This window comes from Aythya marila (genome assembly GCF_965140915.1).
Source record: "Aythya marila genome assembly, chromosome: 3".
Classification (NCBI taxonomy): Eukaryota; Metazoa; Chordata; class Aves; order Anseriformes; family Anatidae; genus Aythya; species Aythya marila.
In genome coordinates this window covers 71,992,638-72,007,723 of record NC_139044.1, presented here as the reverse complement: position 1 = coordinate 72,007,723, position 15,086 = coordinate 71,992,638, and the positions used below count along the sequence as shown (strand labels likewise).

General features: G+C 38.0%; 1 protein-coding gene across 1 annotated transcript in view; it reads right to left on the bottom strand.

Moving 5' to 3' along the window:
* The window catches only part of SLC16A10 (solute carrier family 16 member 10), a 66,748-nt gene that overhangs the window by 5,925 nt on the left and 45,737 nt on the right, over positions 1-15,086 (bottom strand). The window contains exons 4-5 of the mRNA XM_082756806.1: positions 3,108-3,251; positions 422-650 (exon numbers count right to left, since the gene is read on the bottom strand). Coding sequence (XP_082612932.1) covers positions 422-650; positions 3,108-3,251 — 373 coding nt within the window. The remainder of the gene's footprint in view (positions 1-421; positions 651-3,107; positions 3,252-15,086) is intronic.

Sequence of the window (15,086 nt, the reverse complement as noted above, 5' to 3'; positions counted from 1 at the left end):
AGGATGCTTAGAAGAAGGAACTAAAGTGACCAGAACTTTTATGCTCACAGTTGTTTTTACAAGAGCAAATTTTTGAGTCCATTTAATTTTTAGAGATTTTAACTTGGAGTCCTTCTGTTACACAGTCAATACATAGGCTATCACTTAAACAGCACGGGAAGTGTCAGGTCCTAAATCCAACCTGAAAACCTGGATTTCTCTTGAGAGGAATGTTACACCAAAGTATTTTTTATAAAAAAACATCTGAAGCAAACTTTTTTAAAGTGAATCAATAATCCACAAGCAGGAATTAAATTCATTATATATTCTGGGGCACAGACAGAAAAATCTTCCAACGTAGATGCACTGCAGATGACATAGGAACAGAAAATTTGGCAACCATAGAGGCATATTTACAGCTACAGACCATGTTTATTCTCACCTGCAATGGGTGGACCAACTGTCATAGGTATTGACATGAGTCCGAGGAGAAATCCTATGGCCTGGGAGACATCCTGAGCCCCAACAAGCTCGAAGGCGATAGGAGCCATAATGCAAATGAAGCACCCATCAAACAGGCCCATGAAGAGACAGACAGCAATGAGACCTCCAAAGACATGGCACAGTGGAATCATCATAGACATCAAGCCGATAAAGAAGAATGAGGCCACCTAAACGTAACCATGGAAAAATATAAAAACATACTGCATCAAACCAGCAAAAACAATGGGAATAGATGAGCCTCCTTGCATTCATAGTGAATCAAATTGTCTGCCCATATTTACTTTAAGGTAAATAAGCATGGATTGCCACCATTACAAAGCAAAATAAAATGAACACTTCGAACTGTCATGACATGCGATCACAGAAATTCCAGCACTCGTTTCACAATTTTTCAAAATGCATTTGTAATAAACTGTTCTACAATGATTGTGTAAGGAAGGAATTTCCTGCATACCAACATCTCTTGGAAAGTTACTCTTCAATCCTTCCACAAACAAAAGCCACAAAATGTATTTAAAAAAAAAATCATACAACTAAAGCACTCTATAATTAGACACCTCACTGCTGTAATTTAAGCAACAATATCAGTATTACTAGGAGCAAAGACTTGATGGTGCTTATATTCACAGGTGGTACCTGGAAGTCTCATTTCAATTTTTCCACACAAGCATCTTCTGTATTTCTGTTTATTCTTGTATATTTTTAATCTTCTATTTAATCTTTATATTCTACAAACTTTATGATTATTATTTGTTTGAAGTAAATTAAAAGAATATAAATACGTCTTTCTACAAAATGAAACAAAAAATCATTCCAAATAAAATCAAGTATTTAAAGAAAAGCAAAAGGTTATGCGCACCCATATGTCGAGCACAGCAAACCAATGTCCCACCTAAATGCACAAACAGGTTTTCCACACAAGGCATAAGCATTAAAAGAAAACAAGGTCACTTGTCACTCCTAAACATCACAACTTTTTGAAGGGTATTGTTGACCAGATTAACTGTATTTTAATTATTCCAAGGTTAAACACAGCACTAAAACCAGAATCACTAAACTTTATTTGTAAGAGACAGAATATATAATTTTATTACTAAAGATACCATTTACAAAGCAAAATAGAGTGAAACAGCTCCTTAGGGAGTGCAGAAACAGAAGAAAGACGAAGGCTGGATTTACTGGATAGAGCTTTTAGAAGCTGTTCAACTATAACACAGTCAAGTTTGAAGAGAAAACAGAGATTTCACCTGCACTGGTCAAAATTCATTTTTAATAATTTTCACACAAGATAGGATAATGGTATGAATGGTTGGACAGCCCAGAATAACGCCTGCAGTGAAAATTCATTTTCCCTCCTAAAAATGCTTACTTGAAACAGAAGAGCTGAAGATGAAGAGGCAGTGAATAACCTAGCAAAAGTAAATGTGTTATTCCCATTTGAAACTAGGAGAAACCAGTGGTATGCAGAAGCATCAGAACTCATGCCCTAAATAAGTCCATGGCTTTTCAGTTGTAGCCATCCAACAAAAAGCATAAAAAAGCTTACGGAGATTTACTGCAAGTTTGATATGTATCTGATAAAAAGATCTGAAGGTATTTGTGCCTTGGAACACCTCAATGCCATCTTTTCACTTCTAAAACTTAATATTGAAATTTCCTATAAGTGTAAGAATATGTACTGGGTCAATCTAAATGAATGAGATAAAGTCACAGTCCCTTTCATCAGGGAGTCTATACGTATGTAACCATGGCAACAAATACTTTTTCTTCAGAAAGTTGGTTCTTCCCCAAGAATTTTTGAGTAATGCAGTACAGATAATAGCCATTAGATGTCTCCCTTGTTATTCCTCATTTTATAAAAAAAGCCATCAGAATAAGAACACCCAGTAGCTGATAACATGTAAGTTATTACCTAAAGCTTTTCCAAAAGTCTGAACTACAACTGGCACTTTAAAAAAAAAATAAAATAAAAATTAAAAAATAAAGTTTTTGTAAGTGCGGAGGGCAAGAAATGGGTACCCATCTTCATCCCCAAACCTCAGCATTTCCCGAAACTGAAGGAACTTTTACCTCTTCCATGCAACTCTTTTTGCAAGTAACCCACTTCATTCAGCAAAACTTCTCAGCTAAGCACCTCTAATATTCTCGTTGGCTGAATCAGCACATGCTATGCACAGAGTATACTCTACACCAAATTATCACCTAATAAAGATCAAGAAAGAAGAACCAAAATCTTTAGTGGCAGAACATGAAGCAATCTTTCTGTACGCATCAAGCAGTTATAGGATAAAACAGGGAAAGCAGAATTCAGAGAATCATGAAAGGTTTTCCCACTCCCTTGCTAACGATTGCTAATTTCTGGCATTCCCAGATGAAAATTGTCAGTAGGTAGTAGCCATGTTTTCTTAACACTAAAAACAAAACCAGAAAGATCTAAAAGATTCATGAAGTTTACGCCAGAGGCCCCTAGTATCAAAAAACATGTTTTTTGCTAGAGTGTTGAAATCTCTCAAATTTGAATCCTCAATCAGTTAATTCTGTTTACTTAATGGTTCCTGCAACCAGAGCCTTCAGAATACTTTTTGTATATGTGTATATTCCTTCAAAACCATGTGAAGACATACCTGTAAATAAACTTTTTTCGCACCGGGAATATAATCGGCAACTCTGCCAAAAATCAATCGGCCAATTCCTGAAGTAATGCCCAGGCACAGCAGCAGCACTTCTTCTCGCACATTGTCACCAAATCTGTCTTTCACATGCTTCATCTGTTTAAAAAGAGGGTTGAGGAAATAAACAGGCTTTAGAACAAAAAGGAAGAGAAAGCGTAGAAAACTTTGAGTTAAATAGAGGTGATCTGTGAACCTCAGACTTAAAATACGTCTACAAATGATCCAACTCGCTTATTCTACTGGGACGGGTTTTAAAAAGTTTTTGCTGCACCAACTTACCAGTATTAAGTGCGATACAATAAAACAATCTGAGAATGTATTGTTGCTTTATTCACATTTTTAAAGGAACTTATTTCAAGAAAACAACAAGGCTAACACCCGCAAATTAAGGAGATCTCAAAAAGCATCCCCCCCAGGCACATTTAATATACCAGCAATAGATGCAACGTAATGCTGAATCCACAAATGATCCCTAGAACTGGGTGCGTCACTGGTTAGGTCATACTCTTGGGTCCAAGGGCACCAAATGATCAATGAGCATCACCACAATCCTGTTTTGTGCATTCAGGCAGATACACCAAACTTGTAACAAAGTTCAGGGGAAGAGCACGAGGGAAATGGGCAAAGCGGCGGAAGCTGCAGGGGGGGTCTCCCAGGCTGTCCATCCTGACATCGAGGGACAAGGAGGAAGAGGAGCAGGAACCACCAGCAGTGCCAAGCACAATGGCAAGCACTTGCAGGAGAGGGTGCGTTAACAGCAATAATAAATAGGGCAGATAAATAGGGCAGGCACAGGGGAAGAACCATTTAACAAGCCACTTTGACCTGCGGTCCTGCAAGTAGACCACCAAATACAGACGTGATGAATTACCAGTATCAGTAATTCTAACCTCTCAAGTCATGTAAAAGAAAAAAAAAAAGAAGAAAAATCATAAGACTGGCTTGGTGGATTTGGATTTCTATTCTTTCTGGAGCACAAATAATAGCTTTTGTGGGCATTAAGGCACAATAATTTTAGATGGTATTTTGTTTTTCATTTTGTTTGGGTTTTGGTGGTTTGTTTGTTTATGTGTGGAGTTAAAACAGCCACGAAGACCAGAAACCAGCCATCGGACAGACTTTTGCGCAACCACTTTCTGAAACACTGTTGGGCAACACCAAATGCACCAAAGTGAGCACGAAGAGATGCAGAAATTATCGGCATAGTCCTGTGATCGCTGTGCTCAGAACTAGTTCTGAGAAAGAAATTGTAGAGACTCAGAGGTAAGAAGTAATCTGAAGAAAGTGATTTTTAAGGCATGATGCGGTCACCTTGTCTCAAATGGTTTTCTGCAGGCTGACAGACCTGGCGAGCAAAAGCCACACAGCAATTTTTGTTATGAGTAATTCTGATTAAAATCACTTCAAACTAGAGAATCCTTATTCCCCTATCTATAATGTAAAACTAAAGTTTTAGGAAGTACTTCTAGGCTGAAATGCTCAGGATTCTCTTGTTAATACACCAGCAGAGCCATTTTTTTTTTCAACATAAACATTTGCATCAAACATTTGGTTGATTTTCTTAAATATAAAATCAGTTGGTTTTTGTTTACTTATCACGTAGTCTATTAAATCTAGTATTTATTTGTCTAATGTAATTGATTTTTGTCAGAAAGGAAGAAAAATAAGGGTTGTTTTGTTTTTAAGCATGAACTTGATTGCAAGATACTTTCGATTTCTATTTTTGAGGATTTTTTCTTTCTTTTTAAGACCCATTTAGAAACAGAATCTGATGAAGTTTTTTTTTCTGGAGTGATACTTAATATAAAAGATAAGCTGTTGTACTTGATGGTGTTCTGTCAAAGAGGAAAAGAAACACTGAATTTTCCCACCCCTACCTTTCCGGGTCTGTCAACACCTGCTGGCCCAGCTGGCAGAGAAGCCCAGGTATTTTCTGCCACCCTTTCCACCTGTTCTGCTTTCATGTTCCTGCAGCCTCCAGCTCCCTTAATTAGCAGACCTCATTCATCCAATCCCCAGGGGTAAGATAAAGGTCTACATCTAGATAACTACGAGCTGTGCATCTGCAAATGAGCACCTGGATTTCTCAAAGCAACACTCCAAGGGTGAAACGCTGTCCTTTCTCAGGTCAACAGAGGGAAAGCATTAGATTCAACCAGCTGAGGTAGGAAAACAACAGCTACTTGTCTTCAGCTTCAAACATCTAAATTAGCAGTTATTTTTCCAGAATTCACTCCTTATACGAGCACCGCAACCTTCAAGAGAGCTTCCAAGAAGATGAAAGGAGCAATTGTTTCCCCAGGATGCCAGCAGGCAGTGGAGGGGGCTGTCCGGAGGTTTTCCAGACCCAACAGGACAGAGCCCTGAGTGACCTGGTTAAAAGTTAACTATAAGTTAATTACATTTATTGATGAAGCAGCATAAAAGAAATACCCCTAGAATTCAGGATTTCCATTGATTCTAGCCGACAGTACTACTCAAAACCCTTCTGATGGATCATAGCTTGTGCGCCTTCTTGGGCAGCATCTCCTGCATCACTCTTGTCACTGCAGAACCGTACAGGCTGTAATTACCTGACTTTGCAGGCAGCCAAAGGGGGACCCAGGCACATGGCAGACACAAAGGCCACAGCATTTCCCTGTGGGTTTTGCCTGTCCTCGGTAACATACCAAACCCTTCGCACTTGGTAAGTTGCAAATCTCATTTGTCCACGTGTAGTAGAGGCCTGCGATTTTGCCTGTGCCAACCAGTACAAATAATGCAGCTCCAGAGGCTTAGGAGATAAGGAAAGCATTCCGAAGGAAATCTAGGATTACAGATCTCTAAATAGCATGTTATGACAGAAAATCTGCCACGCTTCCAAATTATGAAAGCTACGCATCTATAAATAAAAGAATCGGCAAATTATTAAGAGTTTTACACTTTTTCATTATTCTAATTTTAGAATACACATTTTTCCCAAAGGAAGTTTTGATTTTGGTTTTTCTTTCCCAGACATTAAAAAAAGAAAAAAAAAAAAAAAAAAGCCTACACAAACAAACTTTTCATTCTTCAGGCTTTCGAGAAATGCACGAGTCCTATAGATGTCCAAGCACAACGGTGATTCCTTGGAATTAAAGTGGTGACCCATGCCTATAAGTAACCAAGACGAAGCTTTGTATGAGGTGCCAGGTGAGGCTAAAACATAACCTTACATACAAAATCTATGATCAGAGACTAATCTATCATAGTGGCCATCCCACTCCGTATGGGATCCACCCTGAGATATAAACACTAATATTCAGAACTGTTTCTTTTATTTTTTTCTTTTATTTTTTTCCTTCTTTTAAAAAAAAAAAAAATTAATTGGCCCTTTTAGCCAGATAACTATCTTAAATTCAGACACCCCAAATAGCTCTAGACTTGTATAAAGCATGAAACTCAGTGGTTAGTCTAGGCACTGCCATATCTCCATAATCTATTGATTTGTGCATCTGTTACTAATGCGGCATTCAAAAACCCATTCAGTATTATTAGAAGACACGATGGCCTTGAACTCAGATTTTCATAGGAAATCCAATTATTTGTTGATAATTGAGCTCAGGTTATTTGTTCTTTCGAGCTGGAAGGGCAAGAAAGGCAAAAGACAGCAACAAATTAAGTGCACATCCAAGTAAAGGTATTAGCAATTGACAGGCCACAGTTGGAGCAGGTATAAATGGAAAAAATATACTGATGTTCCTCTTCAAGACTAAAACTAGATCTTCAAAATTTCAGAAAACTAAATGATTGTTTCTTTCATACATCATCTGAGAAAAGAACAGCCTTACTGATGACGCACAGACCTTTCTGTTCTGTTAGTGCCGTCACACAGCATCCTTCTTTCAATGAAGGAACCAACCACATGTCTGAACAAACTGATTCCTTTCAAGGCCTTGAGTGCCTTAATAAAGATTGATCAAGAACTTTGCAATGAGCTGTCCTAGAAGACTGAAAGTTTCAGGGTGTGCTGAAAAACAAAATGTGAAATAGCTCTAGATAAGTCACTGTTTGGTCTATAACAAAAGAACTCAACACACACACACACACACACAAAAGCAATTTGGTTCCCAGGGAACTGTACAATAATAAGCACATGGAAGATCATTCCATGCAAATACATTTCTGATCTAGACTCTGATGAAGTGTTTACTGCTGAACCAACAGCTCATGGACCAGCAACTTCTGAAATAATCTTGACTCCTGAACATCAACTGAAAAAGTGATATTTATGCCAGTAAGTGTGAAATAGCACTATTAATACCTAACACAGAATGATAGCACTCCCATAAAAATGTATCTGAGATTGATAAAGTTTTTGTTTTTGTTTTTTTTCACTTTTGTTTTAATAAATCAAGTGTCTTCACCTGGCAAAAGTATGTGTATATATATGTTTCTGGAAGAGACATTCCCTTTTAGATATTTGCCACAACAGTGATACTTCCTCTTTCTAGCTCTGGCCAATTTATTCTACATAACAAACAAGGAAAGAATGCAAGAAACAAGGTGATTACTACCTGATAACCAGGAAATTTTCTATTATTTCACTAAGTAAAGCAGATTAAACAGAAGAATCTATACACTATAATGATTCCGAGTATCTTGAAAGACCGAGAGAGCTGGGGATGTTCAGACTGAAGAAGAGAAGGCTGTGGGGAGACCTCATTGCAGCTTTTCAATACTCAAAGGGGGCTCATAAAAATGAAGGGGAGCAACTTTTTGCCTGGGTAGATGACAAAACAGGAGAGAATGGTTTTAACCTAAAAGAGGGGAGATTTAGATTAGATGTTAGGAGGAAATTCTTCATTCAGAGGGTGGTGAGGCACTGAATGCCCCACCCCAGGAGGTGTTCAAGGCCACGTTGGATGAGGGAGGCCCTGGGCAACCTGACAGTGAGTGGTATCCCTGCCCATGGCAGGGGGGTTGGCACCAGATGATCTTTAAGGTTCCTTCCAACCCAAAGCCATTCTGTGATACGATGATACGTATGGTCAGTTTTACTCGAGAAATTCAGGTTATAACAGTTAACAGGTTAACTCTTGGGCCTATTTAACATAGAAAAGGCAAAGAATTCAGACTAGATAAAGAAAAACTTAGGTTGAAAATCAGTTTGGTTTGGTTTGTTTTCCAAAACAGCTTCCTGAAGAAGTTTGCCACCCAAAATAGTATTTTATTTTTTTTTAATCTCTGAGGAGATGTTAATGTTATCTTTAAGAATGTGTGGAGAATGAGTATCATCTCAGAGATTAAAACAGGCAACATACGCATATGACTTACAAATTGGAGACAACAAGGCAAGGGTCATTAACCGATAACCATTTTTTCACTTATTAGAGTCACAAAGGCCAATCATTTTTAAAGCAATTAAACCAGGTCTCAGGTCTTGAAAGGGTGCATGCCAGCAAAGAAGGCCCAAACAAATATTCAGGGAATGGTGCAAGAAAACACGCTGGGGTCTGAGAGTAGCCTGAAGCAGGAGAAAACCTCTACACTTGCAGCATAAGATGGTCCATGACTTCTGCTCACTCCCTCTTCAGCTCCACTTTCTCTCTCAGGATATTTTCATGTCCTGTCCCCGACTAGAAAGTCCTAGCTTTTGGAGATGTCAGCAGAGACTGCAACCCATTGGATCCCCAAGAGACAGCTTAAAAAAATGGGCACAAGGATACGGATGGATTGGCCTGGCTCAAGCAGCAGCAAGACAGAAAAGGCACACACATCTCTGGGCAAGCTCACAGTGACCGGCAAGGACGAGGAGTAAAGCCAGGATATGCAAGAACTGAAGTGTTATGTGTACCCGAGGAAAGAAAGTGACTACAGCCCCCAACTTACAATCACAGTTTTACAAGCTCCTTCTGGCCCTCATCCAGCACTTCCTCAACCTATCTTACTCTCAGAACTGAACTAGCCACAGTGTCTAAAATTAGCTACTATCAGCAAGTCCTAGAAAGTTACAGGTCAAGCACATTTAAACAAACAAAAATAACCCTATGCTTAAACATCTAACAGATTGAATCCCAAGCTAGGGATCGACATAGATTCATAAAAAAATAAAATCCATGTCAAACAACCTTAATTTCTCTCCTCTACATGGTGGGCAGCAAACTTAGTCAACACAGAGGTTAGATGTAATTTATCTCGACCTTGGCCAGAGTTTTGACATTCTCACACACACAGCAGTTCTCATGAAACAGTTTGGGATACATGATTTAGGTTAAACAACTCTAAATATGGATGTTGAACTGTTTGGAAAAGCTGTTCTTGAGAACAGTTACTACTGATTTATTGTAGAATTGAAGCCTGCCCCAATCTAAAATTATTTAATGTTTTCATTAATGATATGGACAGTGAACTAGAGAACGCTTACTGAATCTGCAAATTACATCAAATGAGGGAATACTTGCAGGTATTGTGAAGAAAGACAATTTCAAGTGAGCAGTGTGAACTAAATACGATTAATTTTCATTAAAAAATGTATGAGGTAAATAATATTCAAAAAAACACTGCTTGAGATTAAAAAAATAAATAAAAAATCAGATCAATGAAAACAAGATGGGAGTATACTGGCAACAGTTCTTCAGAAAGGGACCTGGAAGTTTGGCAGATCAAGTTTCAACGTGTTCCAATAATGCCATCGTATTGCAAAAATAATAGGAGGCATGTCAATTCATAAGGCACATGGTGTGATCTTCACACCCTACTCTGCACCAAGGCCTCGGTTGGGTTCCATCCAAGTGTAGACATTACTCATAACTGGGTAGCCCATGGTTCTCACAATGGGAGTAAAGGCTAAGGGAAAAAAAAGGGTGGAGGGAAGGAGGACGATGGGCTTAAGCTACCCCCAAAAGAAAGTTAAGAAAACCTTTCCAAACGTGGAACAACTGCCAACTAGCAGAGATTGAAAGAAGCTATGGAGATTTTTAATACTAGTTGAGCTACAGTCGGATATTAGTTAAGCTTTAAATTGGGAAAAGTATTACAATTCCCCCACTGTTATACTTGATGAATCAGTGATTTGATGGATGTATATAACTACAAATTCATACATACTGAATGTTGTAACTTGAAAAGTTTATTTGTTTAAGCTCTGCTTTGGTAAAATTCTGCTGAACTTTTGATTAGTAATAAGCTTATGATTGAAGGAAAACATTTCCTGACATCACATCTCACTTACATTTTAGAAAAATAGTAATTCTTTTCAAATCCTTGTAGCATTTACTAATGTGATAAATTATTCTGTATCAGGTTATGACTTGTCTAATTAAAAGCAAGCATATTATATGCTATGCTATGATTGAGAAATTATGTTATTCCAAAACAATGGATCAAGATATCCTGTACAAATATCCAGTTACAAGAAAATACTTTCATAATCACTGATGATTAACACTGTATGCACTGGGCCTACTGAAAAACACTTAGGCTAATTGTTCTAAGCATAATTTACCATGGATTCTCAAAGAGCTAATGGGAGTGAAACTTGCAATATGGACTAATTTTGTTTAGCATACTTAAGCAAAACTGTAATATGGTTCTGCTGCTACACATCCAGTTTAGTCTTCCCTGACTTGAAAGAAAGAAAGAAAGAAAGAAAGAAAGAAAGAAAGAAAGAAAGAAAGAAAGAAAGAAAGAAAGAAAGAAAGAAAGAAAGAAAGAAAGAAAGAAAGAAAGAAAGAAAGAAGTAGATCTGTTGTACTATTCTGTCTAATATTGATTACGTTTTGGCCTTGACTTCCAGACAAACAAGGTCAAAAGAACTAGTCAGTCAAGTTAACAATCTTCTTAAGATGAATACCCTTCAAATTGAAAAACGTTTCTGAAAGACCGCTGCAGGACTGATTCAAGGTCTCTGGAATCTGCCCTATTGAAAAACTAAAGAAGTTCATTATTTCTGCTTCATGAGAACATTCCTGTTTTATAACTACTTAGACGAGAAGATGACAAAGTGAAACTCTGGAAGCTGGACTGAAATCGGAATAAAAGTAAGTGTTTGCATAAAGCAAAGTAGTTAATGTGGGAACAACTGAGGAATAGTTAAACTAAAGCTTTTATAAAAAGGCCAGTTTCTATTTTTACAAAACGATGCTATTAGCTCAGGTGAGTTTTTCAACTTAACAGCAGAATTAGAAATAAGATTAACAAGTAAGATTATATAATTAATTTGTGTCAAAATAAAGCAGCTGATTACAGCAGCTCCTTCTAAAAATCTTGAACATAAGGAAAATTGTGTTTTTTACGTGTCTTGAGGAATAACGTAATGTGAAGCTAATTTGATGGTGGGAGTTGACTGGTTAATAAAATAGGGATTCATTCATGTACCTACACAAATGTTACAATGCTACTATCTTCTTCTAAGACAGGCTGACTTCCTTAGTCCACACAACAATATATTAGGTCTGTTAGGACTAGACTCTTGAAACCATAGGATTCAGGTGAGTGAAATCAAGTCACATTCTCAAGCCTTCATTCAGCTGCCACATAACTTTGTGGGCATCCACAACACTTCAGTATTTAAGATCTGCTTGTGGACATGCTCATCATCACCTCAGTTTTGACAGGGCTGAGTGAAGTACCTGTCTCGTTCTACTGGGAGACACAGGGGAAAACAAACCACATCTCTCAGTAGCCTTGATTCTAGATGGAAGTGCCAAATAACGCTGACAAATATCTACCAGATCAGGGCCCAGCAAAATTCAATCCAGTAGTTGTATTTTCCTTTAAAACACAATAAAAAGATATGATAGTGACAGACTCCTCTTACAGAGATACAGCCCTCACTCAGGGTATAGACATTTGTGTAGTTTTCTTTCCAGCCTGAAGCAACCTAAAACCATGCCTCCCCTTTCCTAGGAAATACTCTACTCTGTAGTAACGACTTAAATTTTAACTCAATCAGCAGGAAAGAACCTGGAAAATAGATCATGACTTCACTAGCAGCAACCAAATGGAAACAGCTAGGCTTCAAGATTTCCTCAAAGGAAAGCACAAAATACGTGAAAAGAAATTCACAAGTCTGAACAAAAACTAAGGAGCAAAGAGGGTTTCTAGGCAGCTCTTCCTGGAGCAGAAACTGGATGCAAAAGCTAGTCTGCGTGAGTGAAGGAAGGTTCTTCACTTAATTTTGATGAATAGGTTTCTCGACTCTGGATGAGAATAGTACAAAAAGAAAGTCAATTTTGATCCCAGGTTTCTGGGCACCTATGGAGCAGAAAGAGTTTAATTCAGGCTATGATGCTTCAAGCACCCAAAAAGACGGGAAGCTGAGTACCATTAGAATAGCATTAAATATATATTTATTTATTTTATTATTCTCTGACTTAACTATATGCTGTCTGATATTCGAATAGTTTGTATTATCCAAAAATATATTAATTAGAGACTATTAGAGACTGATACAAGGAAAATTATAATGTAATTCAGACCTCTCAATCTGCTAGCATAGCACAGGCCAGAAGTTTGCTCTATGCTTCATTCTTATCCTTCAAAGTCTTACTGAATATACTGCTACCTAATGTATTTTATTGCAGTGAACTGTCATTTACTCTCATGTCTGGGAGGGGAGGGAAATACACACATTTCACTTACTCTTTTCAGTTTCTGTTCTTTCTGTACTTACAATTTTTACTCTTCTCCAATACATACTTGGAAACAGCTTAAACATGTTTTCATACAAAGTAGGATTTTTTTTTTTATTTTATTTTCACTCCCACCACCCTCCAGTGTCAAAAGTAGATAATAAAAACTAAAAAGTAGTGAAGAATAAATACTGCCAGATCAACGTTGAGAAATACTGAGAAAGAAAAGAGGTGCACAGGATAATTACAGAAGTGGGTAAAGGGGGAAAATTTCACTAACCTGGGCAGTCAAACTGCAGCAGATGTTGAGATCTGAAGGGAGATAAATGCAAAGATTAGCAAAGCAAGTAAAGCATGGGGAGCCACTGAAGATTTGAGGTCTCAGAAATATCCTCCTTAATTACACTGGACCCTTACAAAACCAGTGCCTTGCTAACTTTTTTTTTGGGGGGGGTGGGACAGAAATATGGTAGATAAAGTGGATGAGAAACGTAATAAAATCAACAGGTATACCTACAGCTTTATCTTCAGATTTCCTAGAGTATGGAGAAATATCCTTTTGACACAGTTACCTGTTAGTACATCATTTAAAAGATACTATCCTATCTTTACAAAACATACTAACAATAATTTCTGGGAAATGAATGATGTAGTAGCCTTCAGGCAAATGAATGATGGAGGAGATCTGAAAAAATTAATGGGTTTCTTGAACAGCAACCAATGAAAGCAAGTGAACATGATGATGGAGGGTGATTTTTTTTTTCCATTTTTAGAGTTAAAATCCAGATGTACCAATCAGATATTAAACACTTTTTACACTTCTTTTTTTTTTTTTTAGCAGCAAACTTGTGACATAATATGAGTGGTTCCCAAAACAGAGACAATATTTACCTTACAAGAACTGAATTTCTTCAGGATGTGCTATGTGTACACGCTTTACTGTGGATGTGCATGCATTTTAAATGTTTCAGTTGAGAGCTTTTTGGTTAGTAGAGTCCATATATCATACATCGTACTTTTCATCATTCTCTGCACTCAGACATACAGGACAGCACCTATAGCTGTGCTGCAATTTGTCTCCAGTAGGGAATCCAGGGCACAGGACTTCAGGGGAGGGAAGAGAGGTACAGGACTAGGAGTGTGCACACAAAAGTGTCATTGTGAGCAATGGCTTGGGTCCCGTGAGCAGGGCATCAACTAGTGCAGCAAGATTTAGCCTGGCCACCCTCTATCCTGTGCGGATAGAGCAGCTCAGATCTGCCTGGAGAATGTTGGTGGTCACTACCCAGTGTGTATTTTCCAGTATAATTCTTTTTAAGGAACTAAAGCTTTTGCCAGGGGGAGGTGTAGTTTATAGGTGGAAAATAGCCGTCTTTCTGAATGGGCAGAATAGAGAGACTGTACAGTCCCGAATAAATAAGGCCTTTCACAAACCGAACACACACAAGCGAATACAGTTTTCAAAATACATAGCAAGAACTTTGAGTAAGTTCCTAGGAAAACCGAGTACAGAGGATCTCATGAGAGCCTGGCTTTTTGCTTCTGAGTTGCTTGCACAGGAAGATGGTTTGTACTGGCAAGGGTTCCACGAGGCAAAGGTTCAAGCATGCATGGGGACTAGATTGAATTCGCACAGCAGAAACAGATCTCTTACGAGCACGAACAAGGCAAATCAGTGCTACACAGCTGAGAAAGAGGTAGAGACAAGAAGTCAAAGTAGCTGGCTGGTAAAGAACAGGGCTGAAGGACAGATCATGTTGGTTCAATTTAAGAAGGTAGTCCAATTGGGGAGAAAAAAAAAAAAAAAGTTGAATCACAGGAAAGCAAGGATCTTGCCCTCAGGGAAGAAAAAAAAAAAATAAGAAAAAAATCAAATCTGCTTAGCAACAAAAATCTGCATCATCTATGATCCACATCAGCAAGCTCCCCTGTTCACTACGTTCTTTCTAAAGTGGAAAAGAAAAAAAAAAAAAAGACTTTTCTTTACTAAAGAGCCAGAACTAAATGGATGTCGTAGCAAAAGATGGAAACTATAGAGCAGAAGACAGCACTATCTTTTTGCAGACAGACTACATACGTGGGTGTAGCAGCTAGATCCAGCAACTTCAAAGTAACAAACAGAGATCTGGAGACAGACTAAGCCACACAGCGCAGATAACTAAGCCTACTGGAGCTGTCTGATTTTGTGATGCAGCCTGGAAGGTGAATGAGTTTGTTTGTATGCATAAACAAGTTCTTATGACTAACAAAGTACTTCACAGAGACTCCAACCATCACCATGCCCCTCTCTATAATAAAAAAAAAAAAAACAGCCCTCATTAGGATGGTGAAGATTTTG